The following is a 24018-nucleotide window of genomic DNA, read 5'->3' as shown; positions in this document are numbered from 1 at the left end:
GCAAACCACTTCAGAGTGCTTAACTTTAAGCATGTGAATTGTCACTGAGACAAGTGATTTCACTGTAAATGTCATTTGGACATAAAAAATTCCTTTTCAGATGTGAATGTCATAATGATGGAATGTTCTCAACGACTGCCATAATTCCAAAGATTCCTACCAGGGCAAGATAGTTACTTTAACAGCAGCAGTGCAAAAAATGTTTCTGGGGTCCTTTTTTGTGCCTTTGAAAATCTTAATACTGTTTGGTTTAAATCCTGATTGGGATCCAGTCAGTGTTGTTCTTGTTTTTACAGTGTTTTGTACGTAACTGAATTCTTTCACCATCTATAAACAGAACCACAAAGACTTGCCAACCTCAGCAGGCAGGCACTTAGATCTCTATGTGCAACTTTGTGCTGGGGTATTTGGTGATCAGTATTGGTTAATATGAGGCATACAGTAGGTCATGTGTGCTCTGGGCAGATTGATTGGTGTCCCATGATCAAGATCTGTAAGTTGCCCCTAAGCAGTAGTCTACTGAATGCTGATTTAAGACCTTGCCCTGAAAACTGCTGAACTTGTGCATCCCTAATTGCCATTGCCTTTCATGAGAGCTGAGGGCCCTCAGCCCCTTGCAGTAAATGCTCAAACTCCTTGAGTACAAAATGTCAGAAAGAGCAAGCAACATGCATATGAAGGACTGAATGGAAGTTTTATAGTTCTATTGATTTATATTAATTATTTTAAACTTAATATGTCAAATCCATCACTGGTGTAGCTTTATTGATTGGTGCAGTGACATCCAGATTGAATTTGTGCTTATGTCAATTATAACAACATCAGTAATAATTATATTTTAGGGCATGTTTTCATACTCCAGAGGCTAACTTGTACCTGCCTCTGTGTGTGCAATTAGATAATTTCTCATTCTAAGAGGCACTTCTCTGTGCAGATGTGGGTTTTGAAGAGACACGTGCATGCATGCACTTTTTGAAGGTACATGTGTGCAGGCACTTTTTGTATACTGTAAGAGTGGATGGGAGGCAAATTTTCAAACCCTGGATGCTCAGCATTTGCCTCCCATCCATTCTTACAGGATACATTTGTACAGTATGGACCAGTGGCTATAGCACTGGACTACTATTCAAAAGACGTGGATTCTATTCCTGGCTTTGCTACTGGCCTGCTGGGTAACCTTGAGCAAGCCACTTCACCCTCTCTGTGTCTCTACTTCCTCATTCATAAATTGTGGATAATGATATTTACCTGCTTCCTAAAGTGTTTTGAGATGTATGGATGAAAGGCACTATATAACAATATATAATATATATTATTATTATTAGCCCAAGTGGGCTCCAATCCCTGACTGGGGTCTGTAAGCCCTACTGTAATACAAAATTATAAATAATGGTAATTACTGTCAGGTAGCAGCCATGTTAGTCTGTATTCGCAAAAAGAAAAGGAGTACTTGTGGCACCTTAGAGGCTAACAAATTTATTTGAGCATAAGCTTTCGTGAGCTACAGCTCACTTCATTGGATGCATTCAGTGTATTTGGTATATAGATTGGTTTACAATGGAACTGGATGTGGAAGCTAACTAATCAATTCAATAGGACAGCAGGTTAAAACCTTTTAGGTTTTGCGTATTAAGGGTATTATTTCTAAAGAGTTTTGCCGAGAATCTTGTTACGAATTTATCCATATTTCTGGGTTTTTTTTAATAATTATTTGGATGACATTTGCATTTGTATCAGACAACGCCTTTAGTATCTGCCAGTGGCAATCCATGAACCAGAACTTCAGAGATCTTGATGAGAGTTGCATTTGGAGGAACTGTAAAGTTTGTGTGAGTGTCACTTGCCTCTGGCTGCAGAGAGAGAGAGAGAGACTGGATTATGGCACGATTCCAATATTAAAATACATTGCTGATCAGCCATCCTCAGCTAATATAAGTCAGAGACACCCAGAGGGCATTGGCTCTGAAGTTAAGACAATGTTGTAGGAGACATGGGGGTCAGAAGCAGTCTGTGCAGTCCAGGGTGTCAGACATTCGCATACTATTAAAGATTCCCATATTCAGAAGCAATGGTCAAAGGCAAACATTTCGGAGAAATCTTTCAGGCTGGGATTCAGATGTTCTATCAGACATATAGCTAACTATTGTAATTATGATCTAAATTAAAAACTCACGGTACGAAATTTGGGAAACTGATGTAAATTAACACTCTCTTATTTCAGCCTATAAGGAAAAGATGAAGGAGCTGTCCATGCTGTCTCTGATCTGCTCTTGTTTTTACCCTGAACCTCGCAACATGAATATCTATACATATGATGGTGAGTAACCTTCACTGGAAACCATCCTGCTTGTTAAATAATTTGGTAGTGCTGGGATATGACTCATTTCACTTTCACAGTTTCTAATATTTAGTCAATACTTTGCTGATTTAGCAATTCACTTGCTATTTCTGGCTGTTAGTTCTTACCAATTGCCTATTGCTCACTGGGGTGATTGTTTGGCCCTAACAACAACATATTAAAATCTCATTTTAAAAAGCCCATGGCTGGCTATTTTATAATTAGCTATACTGTACTTAGTACCCCAAGAAATGCTACTCATCCAGGAATTGCAGATATTCACAGCTGATGTAATTCTCAGGAAAATCAAGAAAATATGCTTGCATTTTCATGAAGCAACTACCAAACATGGCAAGGGCTAGTGAAAGACAATTTTTCACACCAGCTTTACACATTTATTTGTCCACATAAAGCTTTCTTTACTACCCTATAAATCCCCACATACACATATACACATGCTTTTATAGCCTTCCAAAATGACATGCATATTTATCTTTATAGGATGAATTTGTACTTACACTGTTACTAACAAATGGGAATGTACCTCTCACGAGAGCTGTTTTCAACACATGCTTGACTGTTTTCCTTACATTGCCAAAGTATGCTATTTCTCTCCTCCGATGGTGGGTTTAGCATTTTTAATTTTATTTACTAGATATGGAAGTGAAACAAATCAACAAACGTGCCTCTGGCCAGGCCTTTGAGCTGATCTTAAAGCCACCATCTCCTGTCTCAGAAGCACCACGGACTTTAGCCTCTCCAAAGAAGAAAGAACTGTCACGTGAGGAGATCCAGAAAAAGCTGGAAGCTGCTGAGGAAAGGAGAAAGGTATCTTTGCTTTTTAGAAGAAATTAGTAGCTGTGCCTTGCCCTATGCAATTGCAACAAAGTTTCCTATAGTTTCTGATGAAAAATCATCTTGCAGTGAGGAGCCATTGTGGGCATTATAATAATAATACTGGCATTATTTCCACTGACATTTATGGCTGACAGTACACTCATTGTAAGATGATTTTTCATCAGAAATGTGAAAAAATTAAAAATGTTGAATGAAACAAACTGTTTTTTTTCTTTCTACCTTTTAGCCAGTCCCCGCTGCCCCCCAAATTCAACCAGCTCTAATGGGCAGGAAGTATGTGTTATTTAATGAAGGTATCTCTGGACAGGAAGTCTTATGGAGCTTTAAATTCACAATCTTTGCTCCATGTTTATAGTGCTAGAACTATGTAGGACCCTATATGGAATAAAGCTGTTCCCCTTTATGACTTTATTCAGCATTTCAGACTTCCATGTGTGTTCATGGTGTACATTGTACAAAGATGTCAGACCTTCTAGCAATAAAAAAAGACAAATGCAGGGTACTTAGAGCAAGCAGACAGAACTATACCTCCCCTCTCCAGCTTCCACTCTGATTGATGGGCCAAAGAAGTCTTCCCTTGTCAAACATTTTCAAGGACAGATTTAGCTATTCTATAAATTTAAGATTAGGTCAGACTATATTTACTATGTATATTTTAAGTCTTATTAAAACAGGATAAAAGGCCAGATTCTCAGCTCTGGTCAATGTGCATAAGTCAGGGGATGGGTACAAAGTGATTTAAAGCTCATCTTTGCTTGCCTGTAGCACTTAGGGCTGCTCTGTGGAGGACTAACAAGACCTGTGCTATGTTAGAGCATTCTCAGGGCTGCTCTAAATTATGCCAAGCTGCAATGACCACAGGAGGCTGAAAATACAGTGGAAGACTGGAGATAGTACTGGCCACTCCCCCTTTCCTCCTGCCAGGCTGTCTTTTCCCTGCCACACAGAAGGAGAGTGGAGTAAGAGCTTCTAACCTCTATGCCACCAAATGATCTATGTTATCTTGGGGTGATTTTGCCTGGGCCCGTTAAGCTGGCATTAGACTCACATTTCACTGGTGAGTTGATGCAAAGTGACTACACCTCACAGAGAATCTGAGGTGTTGTTTTTCCTCATGGGGGAGGGATAGCTCAGTGGTTTGAGCATTGGCCTGCTAAACCCAGGGTTATGAGTTCAATCCTTTAGGGGGCCATTTAGGGATCTGGGGCAAAAATTGGGGATTGGACTAGATGACCTCCTGAGGTCCCTTCCAACCCTGATATTCTATGATTCTAAGGTGCCTGAAAGTAAAACAAGCTCAGCTGTCTGAGCCTTTAGTCTGCCTCTTTTCAGAGTAACAGCCGTGTTAGTCTGTATTCGCAAAAAGAAAAGGAGTACTTGTGGCACCTTAGAGACTAACCAATTTATTTGAGCATAAGCTTTCATGAGCTACAGCTCACTTCAGATGTATGCGTCTGATAGCTTATGCTCACAAAAGCTTATGCTCAAATAAATTGGCTAGTCTCTAAGGTGCCACAAGTACTCCTTTTCTAATCTGCCTCTTGAATCTTGTCATTTGTTATAAATTAAGAGCACAGTTTGTAGAATTTTGTCAAAAGGTGGAAGAAAATAAGCAAAGAAATTAATGAGCTCATGCTGCAGCCTGTAACCACATGCAGCAGCTTCCAGACTGTTTCTTTTCAGAAGAATGAAATAAAAAAACCCTCTCCCCCCTTCCCCTTCTCCACTCAGTTACTGACTAGTCTAAATCAGGAGTAACTCCCCATCCAAGTGAATGGAGTGGGAGGAGAATTAGACCCATTAAACTCAATGGGACTAGGCTGATTTACACCACCTGAGGATCTGAGCCTTATGTCAATCCATTTAGAACACTGCTGACATAAAGAGACAGAAATGGGGATGAAATGGCAGCAGTTAAACTTGATAATTTGTGCATATTTCACTGTGAAATCTAAACCTTCGTGGCCAATTTATTTTACTGATCAGAGTGTGTATTTCTTCCAATATAAAACCTAATAATTTAATTAGACTGGAAATTGGCTTAAGAGTTGCCAACATTGATGTCTTCTTTTCCCCTACCAATATGTTCATTTTGAATGATGATCTCCACATATCCTTTCTAGCTGGGTTATTGTAACCTATGAGATCCACAGGATCCGCATCATCCTTTTCTACCCACACGCTACAGTTGTCAGGCATAATCATTCTAGATCATATCTTTTGGATACAGTTTTAAATAAAATCAAGTATAACTAATTGATTGCCTTTGACAAAAGTCATTAATTGATTTCACACCATTTTGGAGTTAGAGTGGACTGTGTTAATTTGATTAGTGTTCATTAATAAATTGTCAAATTCATATGAAAAATGCATACATTTCAATGACTCCTTATATGTGCTCTAGGTTCCCTAGTTTTTTGATTATCACTCTTTTTATCACTGTATACTCATCCCTTTATCATTTTCCTTCTTTTCTTCTCCCCCTTTTCCTCCCCTCCTGTGGGCCCTACCAGAATACAAATTATAATTAACATGTATTGCTGTTTGAGGAATTTTTAAAAAATACTGCTTCTCAAAGTGATATGCACTTTAAATAGCAATGGAGTTCTCCATTCCATGTACAGACTCCTCCATACTGCATCCCATTATTTTAACGGTGTGAGGGGGTGCTGTGTTTTCCTCCCCAAGTAGGTAATCAGAAAGATCTCATCATCCTTTCCAATTAAAAAATGAGAGCTCATTATCTCTGTGAGAAGCAGAAGTTTATTTCTTAACAGTATGGAACGCTCAACCAAATCTCTAACATGATGCAACAATTTATACCCATTGGCCTTGGAATATTTAGCTATCACACCAGATTTCTACGCTTGAAAAGCCCTAGGTTGAATTATAAATTGTGATCACCATTAATCAGCATGAAAATTAGACACTAAAGGGATTTCTACTAGTTTTAGGATTAGAGTAGAGAACTCCTATTTAATTAAATCCTCTTAATGGCTTTGTATTTGGATGGAAATTAATTGCACTAGTCCCTAATGCATAACACCACAGCGGATGCAGAATAATGGTAATATTTTCTAGCATTCATGCTGTCAATTATATAGTAAAGCCAATGTGTCTTTTTAATACCATTATTATTAATGTTGAAGGATAAGCTCCCACCCAGGCATCACAGCCTGGGCAGTGTCTAAACCCTGTTGTATCGAGTGGCCGGTTTTCCTAGATTTGCCTCTCTATCTGCTAACACCATTGCAGTACTCACCATCTGGCTGTGGGAGTGGAACACATTACCTCCTTTGAGGCCATCTTTCATGCTGCTTCATTCATTGGCAAAAGGCATTTGATCCTCCTCTTCTCTGGCAGTATCACTAGAGACAAAGGCACCTGTTTTCCACTCCACTGCATGCCACAAAGTCGAGCAAAGCCTTATTAGACATGCTGCCAAGGACACAAACCTCAAAGGAGTCGGCAAATAGAAGCTGGAGACTACTACTTTCCTTCTGTGCTAGGCCAACAGAAGCCCCTTCGCCTCTCACATGAGGTGATTGGCCAGTTGAAGTGGGAAATGAAGCCAGGTAGCAGCCCACTGTGCAGCATGTTTCCCTGCCAAAGCTGGAGATTTTATTGTGAATTTCCCCTTGGGAATTATTTTGTTCTCCTTGTAGCAGCCTTAACTTTCAAACCATGGCTTCCACTCTCTTAGGAAGAGGTGCAGAGGTTAGTTTCACCCAACTGAGTAAGGCTTATTAGCACTAGGGCCACGCAGTCAGCAACACTGTGATGGGGGAATGAGACTGGGAAGCACTGTGGAGGAAACGCCAAACAGTGAGGAGGTGGGGGATATGACAGAGACAAGGATTCTGCATGGATTCTTGCATTATTCCTCGTGTCTAAGAGGTCATGCCCTTGCCCTTCCACACAGCCACTCACCCCACACCCTGAGGAGCTAATGAAATCTCTTTAATTTTTTGCAGCTTTGAAGTTATATACATGTTGCGCTGGTTTGGCCCCTTCCAAATGCTTTTGCATGCAACAGCATGGGAGGTCAATTCCAGAAGCTACCTTTTGCAAACAGTAACTCAAAGACAAACAGTGATACTAAACAAAATTCAATGGCGGGAAGCTGACTCTAAACAAACTGAGACTAGAAAAAAAGGGCATTTTTTTTTAACAATGAGGGTAATTAATAGTTGGAATAACTTACCTAGGGGGTTGGTGGATTCTGTTACTTCAAGTCTTCAAAGGTAGGATGTGGTTGGAATTATTCTTAATTTATTAATACAGGATATTGCCAGACACTAATTCAACCACAAATTCCTTTATTCAATCCAAAAATCAAATGATATTTATACAATTGCTCTAAACATGCCTAAAAAGTCTAAATAATAAGCTTCTTATTACACCCACACAGTAACAAACATTCATAAGCATTTGATCAGAGTACTCACGAAAGGGTTAGACAGAGGAGTGCTTAAACTCATGTTGGCTGGCTCCAACTGGCCAGGCAGGTATTAGTATTGAACCTTTAAAAGTTCATCTTTTAAAACTCTTTAACAAACAAATGATGTCACTTCTAATTGCTAACTGTAGCTTAGAACCAGTTTTGGGCAGTGTGATACTGGGCCCCTTTCTCCAATATAAACACTGGTATGTCAGAGTTTACTACCAGTTCACCACAGAACTTTTAACCAAATTGTCACCATCTTCTATAATTTAGAGGCTTTTTTCAAGGACTTTTCCTCCTATCTTATCAGCATCCTTTTAGGTCCATTTTTTCCAGTCAAGCCACATTCCAAGCTTTGCATTCGCCCCAAAACTTGTCTGGTTAGATGTCACATTCCTTCCACCTTTTTAAGTTATTTTTTTTCAAGGCCATATTACATATTTTTCCTTTATTTTCAAAGCCTTTCTATGGCTGATAAACCCCCTTTATTTTACTTAAACTACAAAACACATATGTTCCTTCACTCTGACAGATGTCTTTCTAAAATATATGCTATAGCTCAACCACAGGCTATAGTAGCAGTTCTCAAACTGTAGGCTGCAATCCCAAATGGGGTTGCATCATCAGCAGATGGAGTTGCAGTGATCTCTACTATGGGAGGACGCCAGCTTGCTCCACACAATGTGACCTCACATGTATGACATGTGCAAGGACACAATGTATGGAGGATGTGATTTTGCTCTACAAAATGGCATCCTCCATACAGCGCGCCCTCACATGCATGAGGTCATACTGTGTAGAGGAAGCCATTTTGTAGAGCAAACTGGCATCCTCCATGCAGAATGACCTTACATGTATGATGCGTGCGAGGTCACATTGTCATGCCATTTTGTTCTTCCATGTTGTTTGGGGCCCTGACAGGAAATACTTCATTAAAATGGGGTTGCGCCGGCAAAAAAGTTTGGGAACCCCTGAGTTATGGCCTTGATAAAGCAATCACTGGTGAAATTCAGTAGCCTGTGTTATATAGGAGGTCAAACTAGATGATCATTATGGTCCCTTTTGGCTTTAAAATCTAGGAATGTATGAATCAAGACGCAGGAGTCCCAAGGTTATTCCTGAGCTCAGATTTCCAGCTATCAGTTTATTATGACTGGCACAACATGAAGTCTGACAGCATGACTATTAATTATTAAAATTATTCCTATGGGGAAAAAATAATTTGTGAATAAACAAATGCAGAAGGGGGCCTCTCTATTGAGTGTGTGTGAAAGGGGGTTTTGCTTTTTTTCCAGTTAAACAATTCTGATGCCAAGAGCTTGGAAAATAACGGAAAATTAAAGATTTGCACTACATCCACAAAGAGAAATGATAAAATACCAAGACAGCTTAGCTAATTGATTGCGTGTGCAACATTGGGGCCTGAAATACTCCCTTTCCCAGAGATCTCCAAGGCGTAAGAGGCTACATTTGTTTTCCACTTACAAACTTTTAGAAAGGTCAGTAGGAAGAGAAATGGGAAAGCGAACAGCGGGCACATAGACGGTCTCAGCATTTGCCACTTCTCTCCCCCATCTAGCTAGTTTTCCTTTCCGTTTTGCTTCCTTTTGTTTAAAAATCTTTACTGTCCTTTTGGCTGCTCTGCATGGCAGCTGTGTTTGTTTGGAGACAGAATACAAAATGAAGGGCAGTTCTATTACAGAATGAGCCCTGCAGTGTAATGAGTAATATAGCTCCCACTTATGGTGCGTCTATATAAGTTACAGCACATTCTAGTGTACTGTTCTCCCATCTGCTGTTAATAAAGTCCATTGACAATAACTCTGTGTATGCCTCACACAGCAGTTTCTCCCCAAGAAAGCATAAGGAATAAAGGTGTTAGAGGTCTGCCTATTGGAAGAGGTACGTTATTTACAGGGTGGAGCTTGGGCACTAGATATAAAGTTCTGACAGAGGGTCAGACATCTGAGTTAGCTCTGGAAGAATCATAGAATCATAGAATATCAGGGTTGGAAGGGACCCCAGAAGGTCATCTAGTCCAACCCCCTGCTCGAAGCAGGACCAATTCCCAGTTAAATCATCCCAGCCAGGGCTTTGTCAAGCCTGACCTTAAAAACCTCTAAGGAAGGAGATTCTACCACCTCCCTAGGTAACGCATTCCAGTGTTTCACCACCCTCTTAGTGAAAAAGTTTTTCCTAATATCCAATCTAAACCTCCCCCACTGAAACTTGAGACCATTACTCCTTGTTCTGTCATCTGCTACCATTGAGAACAGTCTAGAGCCATCCTCTTTGGAACCCCCTTTCAGGTAGTTGAAAGCAGCTATCAAATCCCCCCTCATTCTTCTCTTCTGCAGGCTAAACAATCCCAGCTCCCTCAGCCTTTCCTCATAAGTCATGTGTTCTAGACCCCTAATCATTTTTGTTGCCCTTCGCTGGACTCTCTCCAATTTATCCACATCCTTCTTGTAGTGTGGGGCCCAAAACTGGACACAGGACTCCAGATGAGGCCTCACCAATGTCGAATAGAGGGGAACGATCACGTCCCTCGATCTGCTCGCTATGCCCCTACTTATACATCCCAAAATGCCATTGGCCTTCTTGGCAACAAGGGCACACTGCTGACTCATATCCAGCTTCTCGTCCACTGTTACACCTAGGTCCTTTTCCGCAGAACTGCTGCCTAGCCATTCGGTCCCTAGTCTGTAGCGGTGCATTGGATTCTTCCATCCTAAGTGCAGGACCCTGCACTTATCCTTATTGAACCTCATCAGATTTCTTTTGGCCCAATCCTCCAATTTGTCTAGGTCCTTCTGTATCCTATCCCTCCCCTCCAGCGTATCTACCACTCCTCCCAGTTTAGTATCATCCGCAAATTTGCTGAGAGTGCAATCCACACCATCCTCCAGATCATTTATGAAGATATTGAACAAAACCGGCCCCAGGACCAACCCTTGGGGCACTCCACTTGATACTGGCTGCCAACTAGACATGGAGCCATTGATCACTACCCGTTGAGCCCGACAATCTAGCCAGCTTTCTACCCACCTTATAGTGCATAAGAGAGGAGAGCTGGTTAAAGCCATTTTTCATTTTTGTTATATTTCATGTATCATTATTTCATTGTAGTCTTACTCACACTATGATCCCAAGCCCAATAGAAATATCAGGCCCTAGTGTTGTACCAATAAAATAAAAACCAGCAGGATATTATTAAAGGGAAAAAGGCAAAATACCACATTTATTGTGAATACAGAAAGAATCATAGTAAGCAGTTAGTTATAGTTATAACATTCCATTCAATCTCATATTTAGTCACACATTCATTCATACAAACACACACACACACAGGTTCTGCAAGGTTGTTATCATAGTTACCAGCCTTAGAGTTGCTCATGCCAAGCCACTGGCCAGGTGGCCTGGACATGAGGAGGGAGCAGGGCCTTGTCAGATGCTCATCTGATGCTCCTGGAAGTTGGTTTGCAGAATCAGACCCCAAAGTTCTCACTTTTTAGAGTCTATTTTTATAGGAATTTCTTCCTATGCCAGTCTATGGGAATTGCTTCATCATGCTGTTGCTGAATCAATCAGCAGATAGCACATTCCTGACGGCTCCAAGATGTTATCTTGTTCTTTGGTTCTCCCATTCTTGAGGCTGTTGGGTGGATTCCAGTCTGCCCTCCGGGTGGGGTCCTCTGGTTATTTCCACTTGACGCCTTCTTCAGCCGATGGACACTGGATTCTTAGGCTGGCACCTCCCTGATCATTCAGTTATTATCCACACCAAGCATCCATCCACATACATCCTCTATCTCTATTTTAATCACAATTGTTAATACAACAAAAGGGTGGGGAGTCTCTGGGTGCTGTTTCTGTTGTTAGAGTATTGCTTTGGGTCTCTCTCTCTGTGAATTGCTTTGAGAACAGACTCTGTCTTAGAATGTACTAACACAATTAGCAGCTTGCAAGTTTCACACATAGAGGGAGAGAAACAGTACCAAAAACCAAGAGACCTCTTAATTAGTAATACCCTGGAATTTAAACTCTGGGGAATCAAACTCATTTGTGATTTTTAATACAGAACTTCTTTAATATGATCCAACACTAGAACCATATTTTGCATGAAAATTCTCCCAAACACAGTGTGGTATACTCACAAATAGGATGTTGTTCTTTAGTACCCTCCCCTTCACCGCCAAACACTGACACCTTGGCTTGTAAAAGGAGTCGAACAGCAAGAAGGAAAACCGGAGTCTTAAAATTGGACTTCTGTTGAAATAGTTGTGGAAATGGCTTTATTTTTTTCAAAATAGCAATACGTTTAACATGGGCCCTTTATTCGGAATAGGGCTACATGGCCATGTGAAATCAGAAGCAGCCTATAAGTCCATTGTATCTATGCTATTTTGAGGACAGTGCTGTCCTATATACTCCTAAACGTTGCATGCCATGGGAAGACAAACACATTGTTCTGCATACACATAAAAATCCAAACTGAGGCGAAAGAGCACCTTAACTGAGAAATCCTGTCCTCACATCTCAAAGGGAAATCAGCTAATGCCAAGCACAACTGTATTATATAGCATTTGAATGTATCAAACTCCATGGCTCCTTATGACATTTCTTTTCATATTATAATTGCCCCACCCAAAGGGCTTAGGCAATGCCATTCTGCTAAGAAAAGAGTTGTCACCGACTGCAGTAACTACTCTAGGCCTTCACTCTGCAATGGGATGCCTGTGGATGACCCCTTATGCACTATGAAGTCCCATTGACTGCTATAAGGGTTATATTGGTATTTAAGCTTTAAAAAAACCAAATATTTAATTACAGACAAAAATATGTGTACATTAAGGGTGAGTACACCCAATTCCTATACATTTCTAGTGAAAACTGAACATCTAAATCCCTTAGCTTTGAAAAATTCAGCCTCAAAATATATTGAATTCCCTCCAAGCGTGATATTTCTCTTTTGACTCAAAATTAATGCTAAGAGCTATTTACAATTTACTTAGGGTACCAGGGAATATCCTTAATTTTCTTCAGTAATGTGGTATTAGAGGAAGAAGTAGGTTACATCAACATATCATGGCAAAATATTTTCCCTTAAAGCACATTAAATGAAAAAGTAGCTATATGGATCCAGTTAAGTCCAAAATTATTCCCTACAGTGTTCTAAAATAGGGGAAATCAAAAATGAAATGTAAGGGACTCAGATGTAGTAAAGCTCCTGGTTAGCTGTATATTATCTGTGCCAGTCTAGAAAACAATTAACTCAAATACCACACAATCAAATAGTCAGTTACAGAGAAGCCAGTAGAAAACTCAAAAAAATGTAGTTGCACTTTCAAAACTCATGTATACCAGCAAGTCTATTCTCATCCCCATACACCTCATTAATGTTAATGGCAGTTCTATGCATTTTGTCTAGTCCCTAAGATGCTTCATGGAAGGCACACGGTTGTCAGACTGCTAACCCACATTTTCCATTAATATACCAAACATCAAGTTTGCTTTAAAAAAAATTTTCAGACCAGATTCAGACACTTTATTATACCAATTGTAATCAGATCCAGCCAATCAGTGGGCTAGATGGATGGCATTTAATTATCAGTATAAATCAAAACTGGAGTAATTAGAAACAGACTTATTCAGAAAGATGCATTAAATACTGAAAATAGAATACTATGGCTCAAGGACTTAGTAAATGAGCTATGGAGCTTTTGATATCTAGATGGTTGGTTCAATCAATGATTAAATGTTTTGTTAACATCAGACAATTGGTTCATGGCCTCCATGAAATGTGCTGGTGGCCTCAAAACAGTTCCCAAAAAACAGCTGTCTCCATTGTAAAAACTACCTGCTGTCAGTGCTAACTGTTCTGCCCCACCACTGTCTTTTGCTAGAGAGGAAAGGATTGAATGGGCCTGGAGACTGTCCCATGCTCTCAGTGCTAGAAATGATCACTCCAGGATTAGGCTGAGGTGTGCTGGTGGGTTGGAGAACTATGCATTGCCATTACCAATGCTGTGTGACTGTTTTTGAACAGAGAACTCTTCTGGGTGGTAAATCCAGCTCCTTTCACAAATCTTCATTCACTAGTACAAATCTAGAGGGGAAAATAGCAGGACTTTTATTATTATTGTTTAAAATAGCTAAAGAAGAAACAAGCCTCATTCTGAGTCCGTCAGATACAGATGTTCACAATTTACAGAGCCAGATTTTCAATGCATGGCCTCGCTTTGTGACTGTGCAGCGTTGGGAACACAACCATATGCACGTATTCACTTAATGTATGTGAGCTAATTATAGACCTCACATGCACAAAGCCCAAAAGCATGCATAAACTCTGTGCAAATGTCTTTCACACATATCAATTATATGCAAGAACTGTTCATAAAGCTGCATGAGAGCAAATGATAGTCTCAACAAGACACCTCTGAAAATTTCTCCACATTGCAAAACCATGACACAGTTTAGCACTGTTGGCTTAACAGGGGATACAGACTAGAAAACAGATGACAGAAAGGGTGTGCACTAGTGAGATGGGCACTAGACAAGGCCTCAGAAAACCAAAGATGAAAAGTGGGCCACTTAAGTCATTGGGAATTTTTCCTTTGACTTCAACAGAGGAAGGATTTTATCCATGGATTCCACCCCTAGCTCTTCCACTGATCTATTGCGTGACCAAGTCACTTCACTACACTGCATTTGTTTCCCCTCCCACTTTTTGTCCATTTTGTCTATATAGATTATAATTTCTTCAGGACAGAGTCTGTCTCTCAAGTGTGTTTGTACAGTGCCTAGCACAGTGGGGTTTCTATCGCAGCTGGGGCATCTAGACACTATTGCAATACACATCGTAATCCATACTGTGTCCCATGTGAGGAATGAGATGTATTGGCAACAATCTATGAAGAAGCCAGTGCTGTGCAAGCCAGCATGGTGTCTAGTTCTACCCCATTCCCTCACTTTGATGTGCAACAGCAAGAAAACAACTAAATTAATTTCCCCTGAAAATGTCATTCCTTGATCTCAATGTTGTTTTTCTATAAATGCTTGGTCTTTACTTTGGCATTTACACTGCAGGAGGAGACCTTTATCCTGTCTTAACATTCTATTCTATTAACATTATCTTTTCAATATACAATACTCTGAGATACACCAAAGTTAATGCAATTCCCACTGAATGTGTTAATAAAAAAAAAAATCCAGCAACTGGATTAATTCTGCAGCATCAAAGTGAAACTTTCATAATTGGAACTTTCCCCCATATGTCCTTAAAACTAATACAGTCATGGTGTGCATTCAAGTGCAAATTTCAACTTTGAAAGGAATTGTTCTCCTAGTTCACTTCCTGCTATTTGAGTAATCCTTTCTTTTTTTCTCTACAGAGCTGATTTAATATACTTTTGGATGTGCTTGTCACAGGAAAGTAAAATCTGGGAAAATAGAAAATCCTTGTATATACACACAGCTGAACCCAATTTTCAACTTGAATGTCTTAAAAAGAGACACCTCCATAGTCTGCATTTGCAAGCTCTACAGGCACTTTGACATTTAAAATGGGCATTTAGTTGACTATATGTCTATGTAAGCGTCCAAATGTGGGATTTGGAGCTCCTATTAAATAACCCCTTAAAACTGGGGTCAGAGTTGCTTTTTATAACATCCACTAAAAAAAAAAAAAGGTCATAAACAAGTTTGCTGCATTGGCCTCTTTTTCAGTATACTTGAATATCAGCATGAGCTGAAGGATCTGTGTCTAGAGAGCCTTACAACATTTGTAAGCAGACATTGTGAGGCAAAATAATGTTGCAAGTCAAAAAAGCTAACAGAATGTTAGCAACCATTAGGCAAGGGATAGCTAAGAGGACAGAAAATATCATAGTGCCACTATACAAATCTATGGTGTGCTCACACCTTGAATACTGAGTGAAGTTCTGGTCTCACCATCTCAAAAAAGTTAGGTCAGGACTGGAAAAAGTACAGAAAAGGGCAACACAAGTGATGTGGGGTTTGGAACAGCTTCCAGATGAGGAGAGATTAACAAGATTGGGCTGTTCATCTTGGAAAAGAGACGACTGAGGGGCGCTATGATCAAGGTCTATAAAATCAAGAATAGGGTGGAGACAGTAAATAAGGAAGTGTTATTTACCTCTTCACATAGCACAAGAACTAGGGGGTCACCCAATAAAATTAATAGGCACCAGTTGTAAAACAAACATAAGGAAGTACTTTCTCAACACGCAGTCCACCTGTGGAATGCATTGCCTGGGGATGTTGTGAAGGCCAAAAGTATAACTGGGTTCAGAAGAGAATTACACAAGTTCATGGAGGATAAGTCCATTAATGGCTAGTAGCCAAGATGATCAGGGATGCATCCCCATGCTCTGGGTGTCCCTAAACCTCTGACTGCCAGAAACTGGGACAGGATGACCAGGGGGCTAACTTAATTATTGCCCTGTTCACTCTCTCTGAAACATCTGGCACCAGCCACTGTTGGAAGACAGGATACTGGGCTAGATGGACCATTAGTCTGACCCAGCATGGTCATCTGATGATATTTATAAGTATGCGAGAAAGTTGTTTGTGCTCTAATGTGGAATGTTACGTCTATGAATTAATAACCAGATCACTGCCAAAAAGTGTGCACAGTAGCACATACAGGAAGAGACAAATTATGTAAACTATAGACTTTCTCCTTCTGTTGGAATTATATGTATGTTACTTTCGGAGCCACTGAATTCTAACAGAAATAACGAAGGAGCTAGTTTGCTAATCACAGTCATATTAGTCGTAATCACTCTTTAGCTCAGTGGTGGACAACCTGCAGCACACAGTCCATCAGGGTAATCTGCTGGCAGGCCGCAAGACAGTTTGTTTACATTGACCGTCCACAGGCATAGTCGCGCACAGCTCCCAGTGGCTGCGGCCATTCCAGCCAATGGGAGCTGCAGGAAGCAGCTGTCAGCATGTCCCTGCCCACCACTGCCTTAGCTACTTCAACGTCTGCTGCAGACTTTGATCAGACATGGAGGAAATGTTCTTTTGCCATATGTTTTTGAGGCAGATACCATTTCACCTCTACAGTGCGAAAAACAATTTGGCTTCCCTCCAAGTCTTGCTTTATTAGGCTATGATGGTGATCTGACCATTGAAGGCCAGATTCACAGCTGCTGTAAAACTGAAGTCAATGGAAAAATTTACATTAGCTGAGGCTCTTCCCCTGGTACTTTTCCATTTATTTTGCACCAGCCACTTCATGTAGCTAGACTAGTGTTCATCTCACAATGGAAATCGTCCATTCAAATTCCTGTCCCATTCCAGGTTGCTAAATCCTGGGGTATTTATGGAAGAGTTTATAAACATACCCAGGCCATTTATATTGAGAGATCAGAACTCTTCATAATGTACAATATATGGCAAATACCCAGACTAACAAGTTATCAATATAAGGCCCTGTATATACTGTATCTCCTGGGACAGTCTTAACATTGCAACCTCATTGACTTGCATCAGAAGATCAGTGGTTTCATTTTGTTTTAAGTGAACTTCAGTGTCCTAAACGTAATTCTAAACTAACAGCAAAGCTCATGTTTCTAGCAATTGTGCTCATAAGTAAGGATAATAGAATTCAGGGTGCAGATTGCATGCATTTAAGATCCTCTGTAGATTTCATGGTCTTTGCAGAATTTAAGCTTTTGATTAAAAAAATTATTGTTTTAGGCCTTTTGTTTGGAAAAATAACCTTCTTCCTGTTTACAGAAACAAAATGGAGCCAGATCAGATCTGAACTTCCTCCAGTCATCTTAAGGCAATGTTAACTTTAAAGCCTATATGTGACCATTTCAACATATACTTCTAAAGATAGCTTGAGGAAAACAAAAAAATTCATAGCTCTTGTTTCTGAAGCCCAATTATAAAAGAGTACAACTTTTTAGACTGAAATCCCATATAATTTTGAAATAAAATGCTCATGCATAAATGACTGCATCTCTTACCACTGAAATATTTAAGGCAGGTACAGTGTCACATGGTAGCCTTATTAATCCAGAATTCTCAAATACTCTCCTTCAGATGTTTCCTTATTTGAATTCCTCACATATGTTCAGTATCTTCATACCTCAGTTATTGAAATGGGCCTTGCTTATAATGGATGTGGGAGGAAACAGTTTTCCAGAATGTCCCTCAGATATATTGCCACTATTAATAAGTGTATTTATTTCTTACTCTACATATATTTTATTAACTTAGTTTTACCAAGCATTTCGAGAAAAAACAAAACAGCAGATCTCACAAAAATCCAGACTCAGTGCACTTGCCCTTTCTAATCAAAGACTTGCTTATTAGTGTTTTTTATTTACTCAGAATGCCTTATCCACTGTCTTCTGACATTCCCTAGACTATTGCCTCAGCAGGATGTGTCTTTTTCCCAGTCCCAGGAGGCCCAGGTGCTGAAACATCTGGCAGAAAAGAGAGAACATGAGCGAGAAGTCCTTCAGAAGGCTTTGGAGGAGAACAATAACTTCAGCAAAATGGCAGAGGAAAAGCTGATACTGAAAATGGAACAGATCAAAGAAAACCGTGAAGCTAATTTAGCCGCTCTTATTGAACGTCTTCAAGAAAAGGTAATCAAGTCATGACTCCACACCACAGCCTGCAGCAAGAATTAGGGTCAAAATTTTCAAAAGTGACTGGTGATTTTGTGTGACTCCATTTTTAGATCCCTTAACTTGAGGCACCTTAAAGGGGGCCGATCTTCAGAGGATGAGTGTTCAGGGCTTTCTGAAAACCATGTGCCATTAAGATGACAAGCCGAGCACTCAAAATCACTAATTGCTTTTGAAAAATCTGGGCCTCCTTCTCAGACTATACCAGCTAGTTCTCTACTATCCCCAATTCTGATATGCTTTCGGGCCTGTTTATCTGTTCCCTTTTCTGGCTGAGACCTGCACCTTTACCATTATGGGCAAAGAGTCTGTGTTTTTGAAATCAAAGGCCCCAGGTTCAAAAAGAGAAAAAATGCCAAAGAAAGTTTGTTTGGGTTTAATTTCTGGCTTCTAAGCGGGATTTATGAACAATGTGGAATAAATCATTTGTCTCATATTTAACCACATACATCCATAATGGACTGTGTTGCAATCGCTCTCCTAATTGAGGGAGATCAGATCTATTTTTTGGACCCCTTCAATAGACATCCCCAGGGGCTGAGCATACTTACCATTTCTAATGCAACCCTCCCAGCCTGGAGAGCAAAAGCAAAAGAGGAAAAGGAACCAGATGTGATAAAGTCCTTTTAACTTGTTCTGCAGAGAACGTTAACTTTTCTCTGTTGGGATGCAATACGAGCTGCTATTTTGAAGCATCTAATATGTCAGCAGACTAGTGTATATACCTCTCAATTGTCCCTTATGAAGAGGGATGTCCATTGTAGATCTACGCTTTTCTCCATCTTACACTCATCTTACGGCCATCTCACCTTGTTAACTGTCGATAATTGGAGTCAGAGATGTCACATCAGGAAGCAGAGCTGGACAAGAAAGCGAGGGCAGCATCCTGTGTTATATCCTAAAGACAGATGTAACAGGCTGTTTCAACCAAGCCTCTGGGAGCCCCAGGATTGTGCCTAACCTCCCTGACAGTGTTTTAAATAAGTTAGACTACAAAAACAATCAAGCTACCTCACATTATTTTCATTTACTTCCTATTACTTATAGGAGGAGGATGAAAAAAAAAACAAAGAAAGAAAGAAAAATGGGGGCGGGAGGAGATAAGAGAGAATGTTCTTTTTCTTGGCTGGGTCCCAAAAATGAAGCCGAGCACAGGGCCCCACTAACTCTAAATCCGCCACTGGCTCAAGCTCATCTTTGAAATACTCAGATTGCCCCTTCTCGGGGATCTCACCAATTTCAATGTAAGAGCTATCCCATGCCTATGTCAGCTGTAAAGCCTCTTGTCCTTCAGATAGTGTTCTTTGTGGTCTCCTTCACAGTGATGAGGCATGTCTGAATCCCCAGCTCTTCTAAAGAGGGTGGGACATTAACTCACTAACAGTTAGTATCAGTTGCAAGTGGGGACTCTCAATTCCCATGTCCCTGCTGAACCCTGAGGAGTTTCATACCTGGATACTGCCCCGGCATAATGGTGGTCTCGGAAAGTTATAGAAACTAAAGCACAGACTGCAGAGGAGGTGGCTGGGTGTCTGTCCCCTGCAGCAGCATCTCGTTTGGTACAAAGACTTATTCTAGGCATATAGAAGATACGTTATTGTCCCCAGCCATAGGACAAAGAACCATTCTCTGCAAGAAACTCTCCTGTTGAAATGTTTTGGCTAATGTGCAGTCTGATTCATCCAGATGACTGCTTCAGTCTGTCAGCAGCTCCTTTGGATGAGACCACAATGAGTTGTGACCTTTGAGACTATAGTTAGGTCTCTCCTTGCCTTTTGACTGTGAAAGTTGCAAGCTAGTTATGGAGTATATTTATGACTGGTGTCTTGTTTTAGACAAGGATGTCCAGGGTTCTCAGAAGCTCACTAATGCAGATCTGATTCATGTCCATTTAGGGTTGTTCTGATTCTTTTCCAGTGTTGCTGTGCTACCCTTACTGACAGGCATTGTCACCATGCGACATTCTGCCTGCATCCTGCCCAGATGCCTTTGTGGAGGGATTCTTAAGTCCTTTTCCTCACACTGCATCTGCATAGAATTTAGCCCTAAATTAGAATTGTTCCCTTTTTACTCCAAGTCTTCCACAAGTTCAGTGTCTGGATAGTTGTCATAAATATAAAGGGAAGGGTAAACCCCTTGGAAATCCCTCCTGGCCAGGGGAAAGCTCCTCTCACCTGTAAAGGGTTAAGAAGCTAAAGGTAACCTCGCTGGCACCTGACCAAAATGACCAATGAGGAGACAAGATACTTTCAAAAGCTGGGAGGAGGGAGAGAAACTAAGGGTCTGTGTCTGTCTGTATGCTGGTTTCTGCCAGGGATAGACCAGGAATGGAGCCTTAGAACTTTTAGTAAGTAATCTAGCTAGGTATGTGTTAGATTATGATTTCTTTAAATGGCTGAGAAAAGAATTGTGCTGAATAGAATAACTATTTCTGTCTGTGTATCTTTTTTGTAACTTAAGGTTTTGCCTAGAGGGGTTCTCTATGTTTTTGAATCTAATTACCCTGTAAGATATCTACCATCCTGATTTTACAGGGGGGATTTCTTTATTTCTATTTACTTCTATTTTTTATTAAAAGTCTTCTTGTAAAACACTGAATGCTTTTTCATTGTTCTCAGATCCAAGGGTTTGGGTCTGTGGTCACCTATGCAAATTGGTGAGGCTTTTTATCCAACATTTCCCAGGAAAGGGGGGGTGCAAGTGTTGGGAGGATTGCTCATTGTTCTTAAGATCCAAGGGTCTGGGTCTGTAGTCACCTAGGCAAATTGGTGAGGCTTTTTACCAAACCTTGCCCAGGAAGTGGGGTGCAAGGTTTTGGGAAGTATTTTGGGGGGAAGGACGCGTCCAAACAGCTCTTCCCCAGTAACCAGTATTAGTTTGGTGGTGGTAGCGGCCGGTCCAAGGACAACGGGTGTAATATTTTGTACCTTGGGGAAGTTTTGATCTAAGCTGGTAAAGATAAGCTTAGGAGGTTTTTCATGCAGGTCCCCACATCTGTACCCTAGAGTTCAGAGTGGGGGAGGAACCTTGACAATAGTACCTTGTCAGGCTGTTGATCCTGGTGTTTACTTTGCCAGTGACAGCAACCTCAATTGCTTGCTTGTCCACTTCTCCCTCAATCACCTCCGTGCTTCCTCACATGCCATCCCTGTGCATTGGAACATCTCCACATAAGTATAAATAAAACTGTCAACTTATCCTTAAAAGCTACCTCTGAAATGATGCCTATAAATTTCTCCTGCTGGCACCAGTTAGGGTAAATGATGATCTGCGATTTCTGCTTTTCTGTTCAACTCTGCTCATTTCATTACTCATTCCCACACCCTTCCCCATCATATATGTCTAGTTTTCCTCCTGTTGTGTCCTGTCATCTAGATTGTGAGCTCTCTGGCTACTTTGATGGAGCCATGATCCTTAACTGCAGCTCCTACGAACTACTGTAATACAAACAGTAATAATAACCACCTCTCACACACGAAGATATGGTAACCTGCTAGCAAGAAGGTAATTACCTAGAGCCAATTCACCTCAGCAGAGATTAAATTTAGGGTGAAATTCCCTCCTGTGCAGAGGGCATGCCACAGGGGCTATGTCACTCTTAAATCCTACTTAAGACCTCAAAATAGGACTTAAGTCAAATTTAGGTAGTGAATAGGCCTTGTGCTGGCCTGGTGAATTTCATCCTTTGTGAGCAGCACCCTCAAAAGATTGTTTTTCTACTGAGGCTATCTATGCACAGGTGACCTGTACACAGAGAGAAAGGGGTTTCTTTTAAGAATCTTCCTGGGCAGGTTCTACAAAGAAGAGGTTTGACCTTTCCTTTCTTGATGTTTTCCAGGAGAGGCATGCTGCAGAGGTCCGTAGAAACAAGGAGCTCCAGGTGGAACTGTCTGGCTGAAAAAGGCAACGGTGGATGAGACACCTCCCCACCATTAGTAAACTCCCCTGCCTATATTATTACGGATCATGCGATATCAGTATGGGAAATGTATGACATGGTTTAAAAAAAAAATCAAGAACTCAATAAAAAACAAAACAAAAACAAAAATAAAAACAATATGGTCTCTCTGCAGAATGATTTGCTTGATGTTTAAAAAAAAACTTGGATCTTATTTTGTAAATACTTACATTTTTGTTAAAAAATACAAGTATTGCATTATGCAAGTTATTTCATAATCTTACATGTCCTGTAACAGGCTTTTGATGTTGTCTATTTCCACTCAGTTGAATTTGCTAGGTCTGTTCATTTGAAGCAGCCCATGTCTAATTCCATTCTCTGCCATTTTAATTCTAACCATCCAATGAGGTCAATAGTAGGTCTATGGTGCTAGAGACCAGTCATCGCCTAATAACCCAGAAGGCTTTGTAATCAATAAGCTCTGTTAAAACAATAACTAGATCACAGGTATTGTGACTCCACATGAAGCTGTCCAGATAGAAAGCTCTTAAAACATTGTGTGTTCATAATTTATTTACACCTATCCTTGGTAGCATCAGAATGAACCAGAGATTAAACTGTTATTTGCAATGTTTATTTTGTCTGCCTTCATCAGATCAGAGGCAACAAATATTGCTTTTTTAATAAGAGTTATTGATAAGAAGGCAAGTGACATCCATCTGAGCCAAAGTTTAGAAGCTGAGTATCATAAACAGCTAGCTATGAAAAATCCTAAATGGTACACAATAGCCATAAAAAATCCTAATTGTCTCACAAGCTTAATTCACCAGTTGAAGATTTATTGATGGAGCAATTAATCAACATCAAGTGGCTTTATCTGTAGATGCCATGATCTAGGATATTCATTTGAAGCTACTATGTTACATGTGTAAAAATACAAGAGGCTTCTGAATATTTCTACCTGGAACCCATGAGCTGGCTGTTGTATTTTTTTTTTTTTAACACTGCTGATTTCCACTCAACATGACCTGTGCTCTTCAGTGTTAGTCAACCTGACCTACTTTAAAGACATCTAGAAAAAAAGAGGGCTGATGCGGCAGGAATCATTAGACAGGGTGCTTGTGCCAAGTACGATATCACCAAACCTAACATATCCCCTAAAAGAGCTGCCGTTTTGAAGTGGTCCCTACCCCCTGGAGGTTGCTGCCTGCATATTCTACTCTTCATTAGTGCTATTTTCCTGTATGTCATTGTGAGCAAGCTGTGATTAATAAAGAATTGGGGTTCTGTGAACTGAAAAAGGGCTTGTCTGTTCTCTTGCTCCATCACTTCTCTTACACATGCCACTGTGAAGTTAAAGTCCACTGACTTCATACCATATTATTACCTGTCTACGAGGCGGAGATATAATGCAATACTGAAGGGTGACTTTACAGAGCACAGAATGTAATAAAAAAAAAAAGAAACCACCAGTAAAAAGTCAAGTGGGGTTGCAGGCTTACCAATACGGTCATGTCCCACAACAAGCACATATCATGGCCCCAACCCTGCTATCTGTTAACACATTGATATTAGAGCCCAAGGAAACTCACTTCCAGGCTTAAATGAACAAGGCAAAATAGGTAGAGATGGTGGTGAGCAGCAGGGTTTGGCTGTAGCACTGGATCTGGACTCACACCATGTAGAGTCACAGGTTTGGTCAATCAAGAATAATTATTTTCAAATAGTTTCTGATTTAAATCCAGGAAAGCAAAGCTACTGAGAGAGGTTCCTGAAGAAAGATGGGCCAAGACAAATATTTATGCTA

General features: G+C 40.4%; 1 protein-coding gene across 1 annotated transcript in view; it reads left to right on the top strand.

Annotated features, from left to right (window-relative positions):
* The window catches only part of STMN2 (stathmin 2), a 56338-nt gene extending 32826 nt beyond the window's left edge, over positions 1 to 23512 (top strand). Inside the window, 5 exon segments of the mRNA XM_073330755.1 lie at positions 2222 to 2317; positions 2994 to 3166; positions 18080 to 18271; positions 22152 to 22185; positions 22188 to 23512. Of these exon segments, the coding sequence (XP_073186856.1) occupies positions 2222 to 2317; positions 2994 to 3166; positions 18080 to 18271; positions 22152 to 22185; positions 22188 to 22249 (557 nt within the window). The 3' untranslated portion in view covers positions 22250 to 23512.
* The last annotated feature ends 506 nt before the right edge of the window (positions 23513 to 24018 follow it).

Source organism: Lepidochelys kempii, chromosome 2 (assembly GCF_965140265.1).
Source record: "Lepidochelys kempii isolate rLepKem1 chromosome 2, rLepKem1.hap2, whole genome shotgun sequence".
NCBI lineage: Eukaryota > Metazoa > Chordata > Testudines > Cheloniidae > Lepidochelys > Lepidochelys kempii.
Note: the sequence above shows the minus strand (reverse complement) of the source record. Positions and strands in the feature narration are given on the sequence as shown.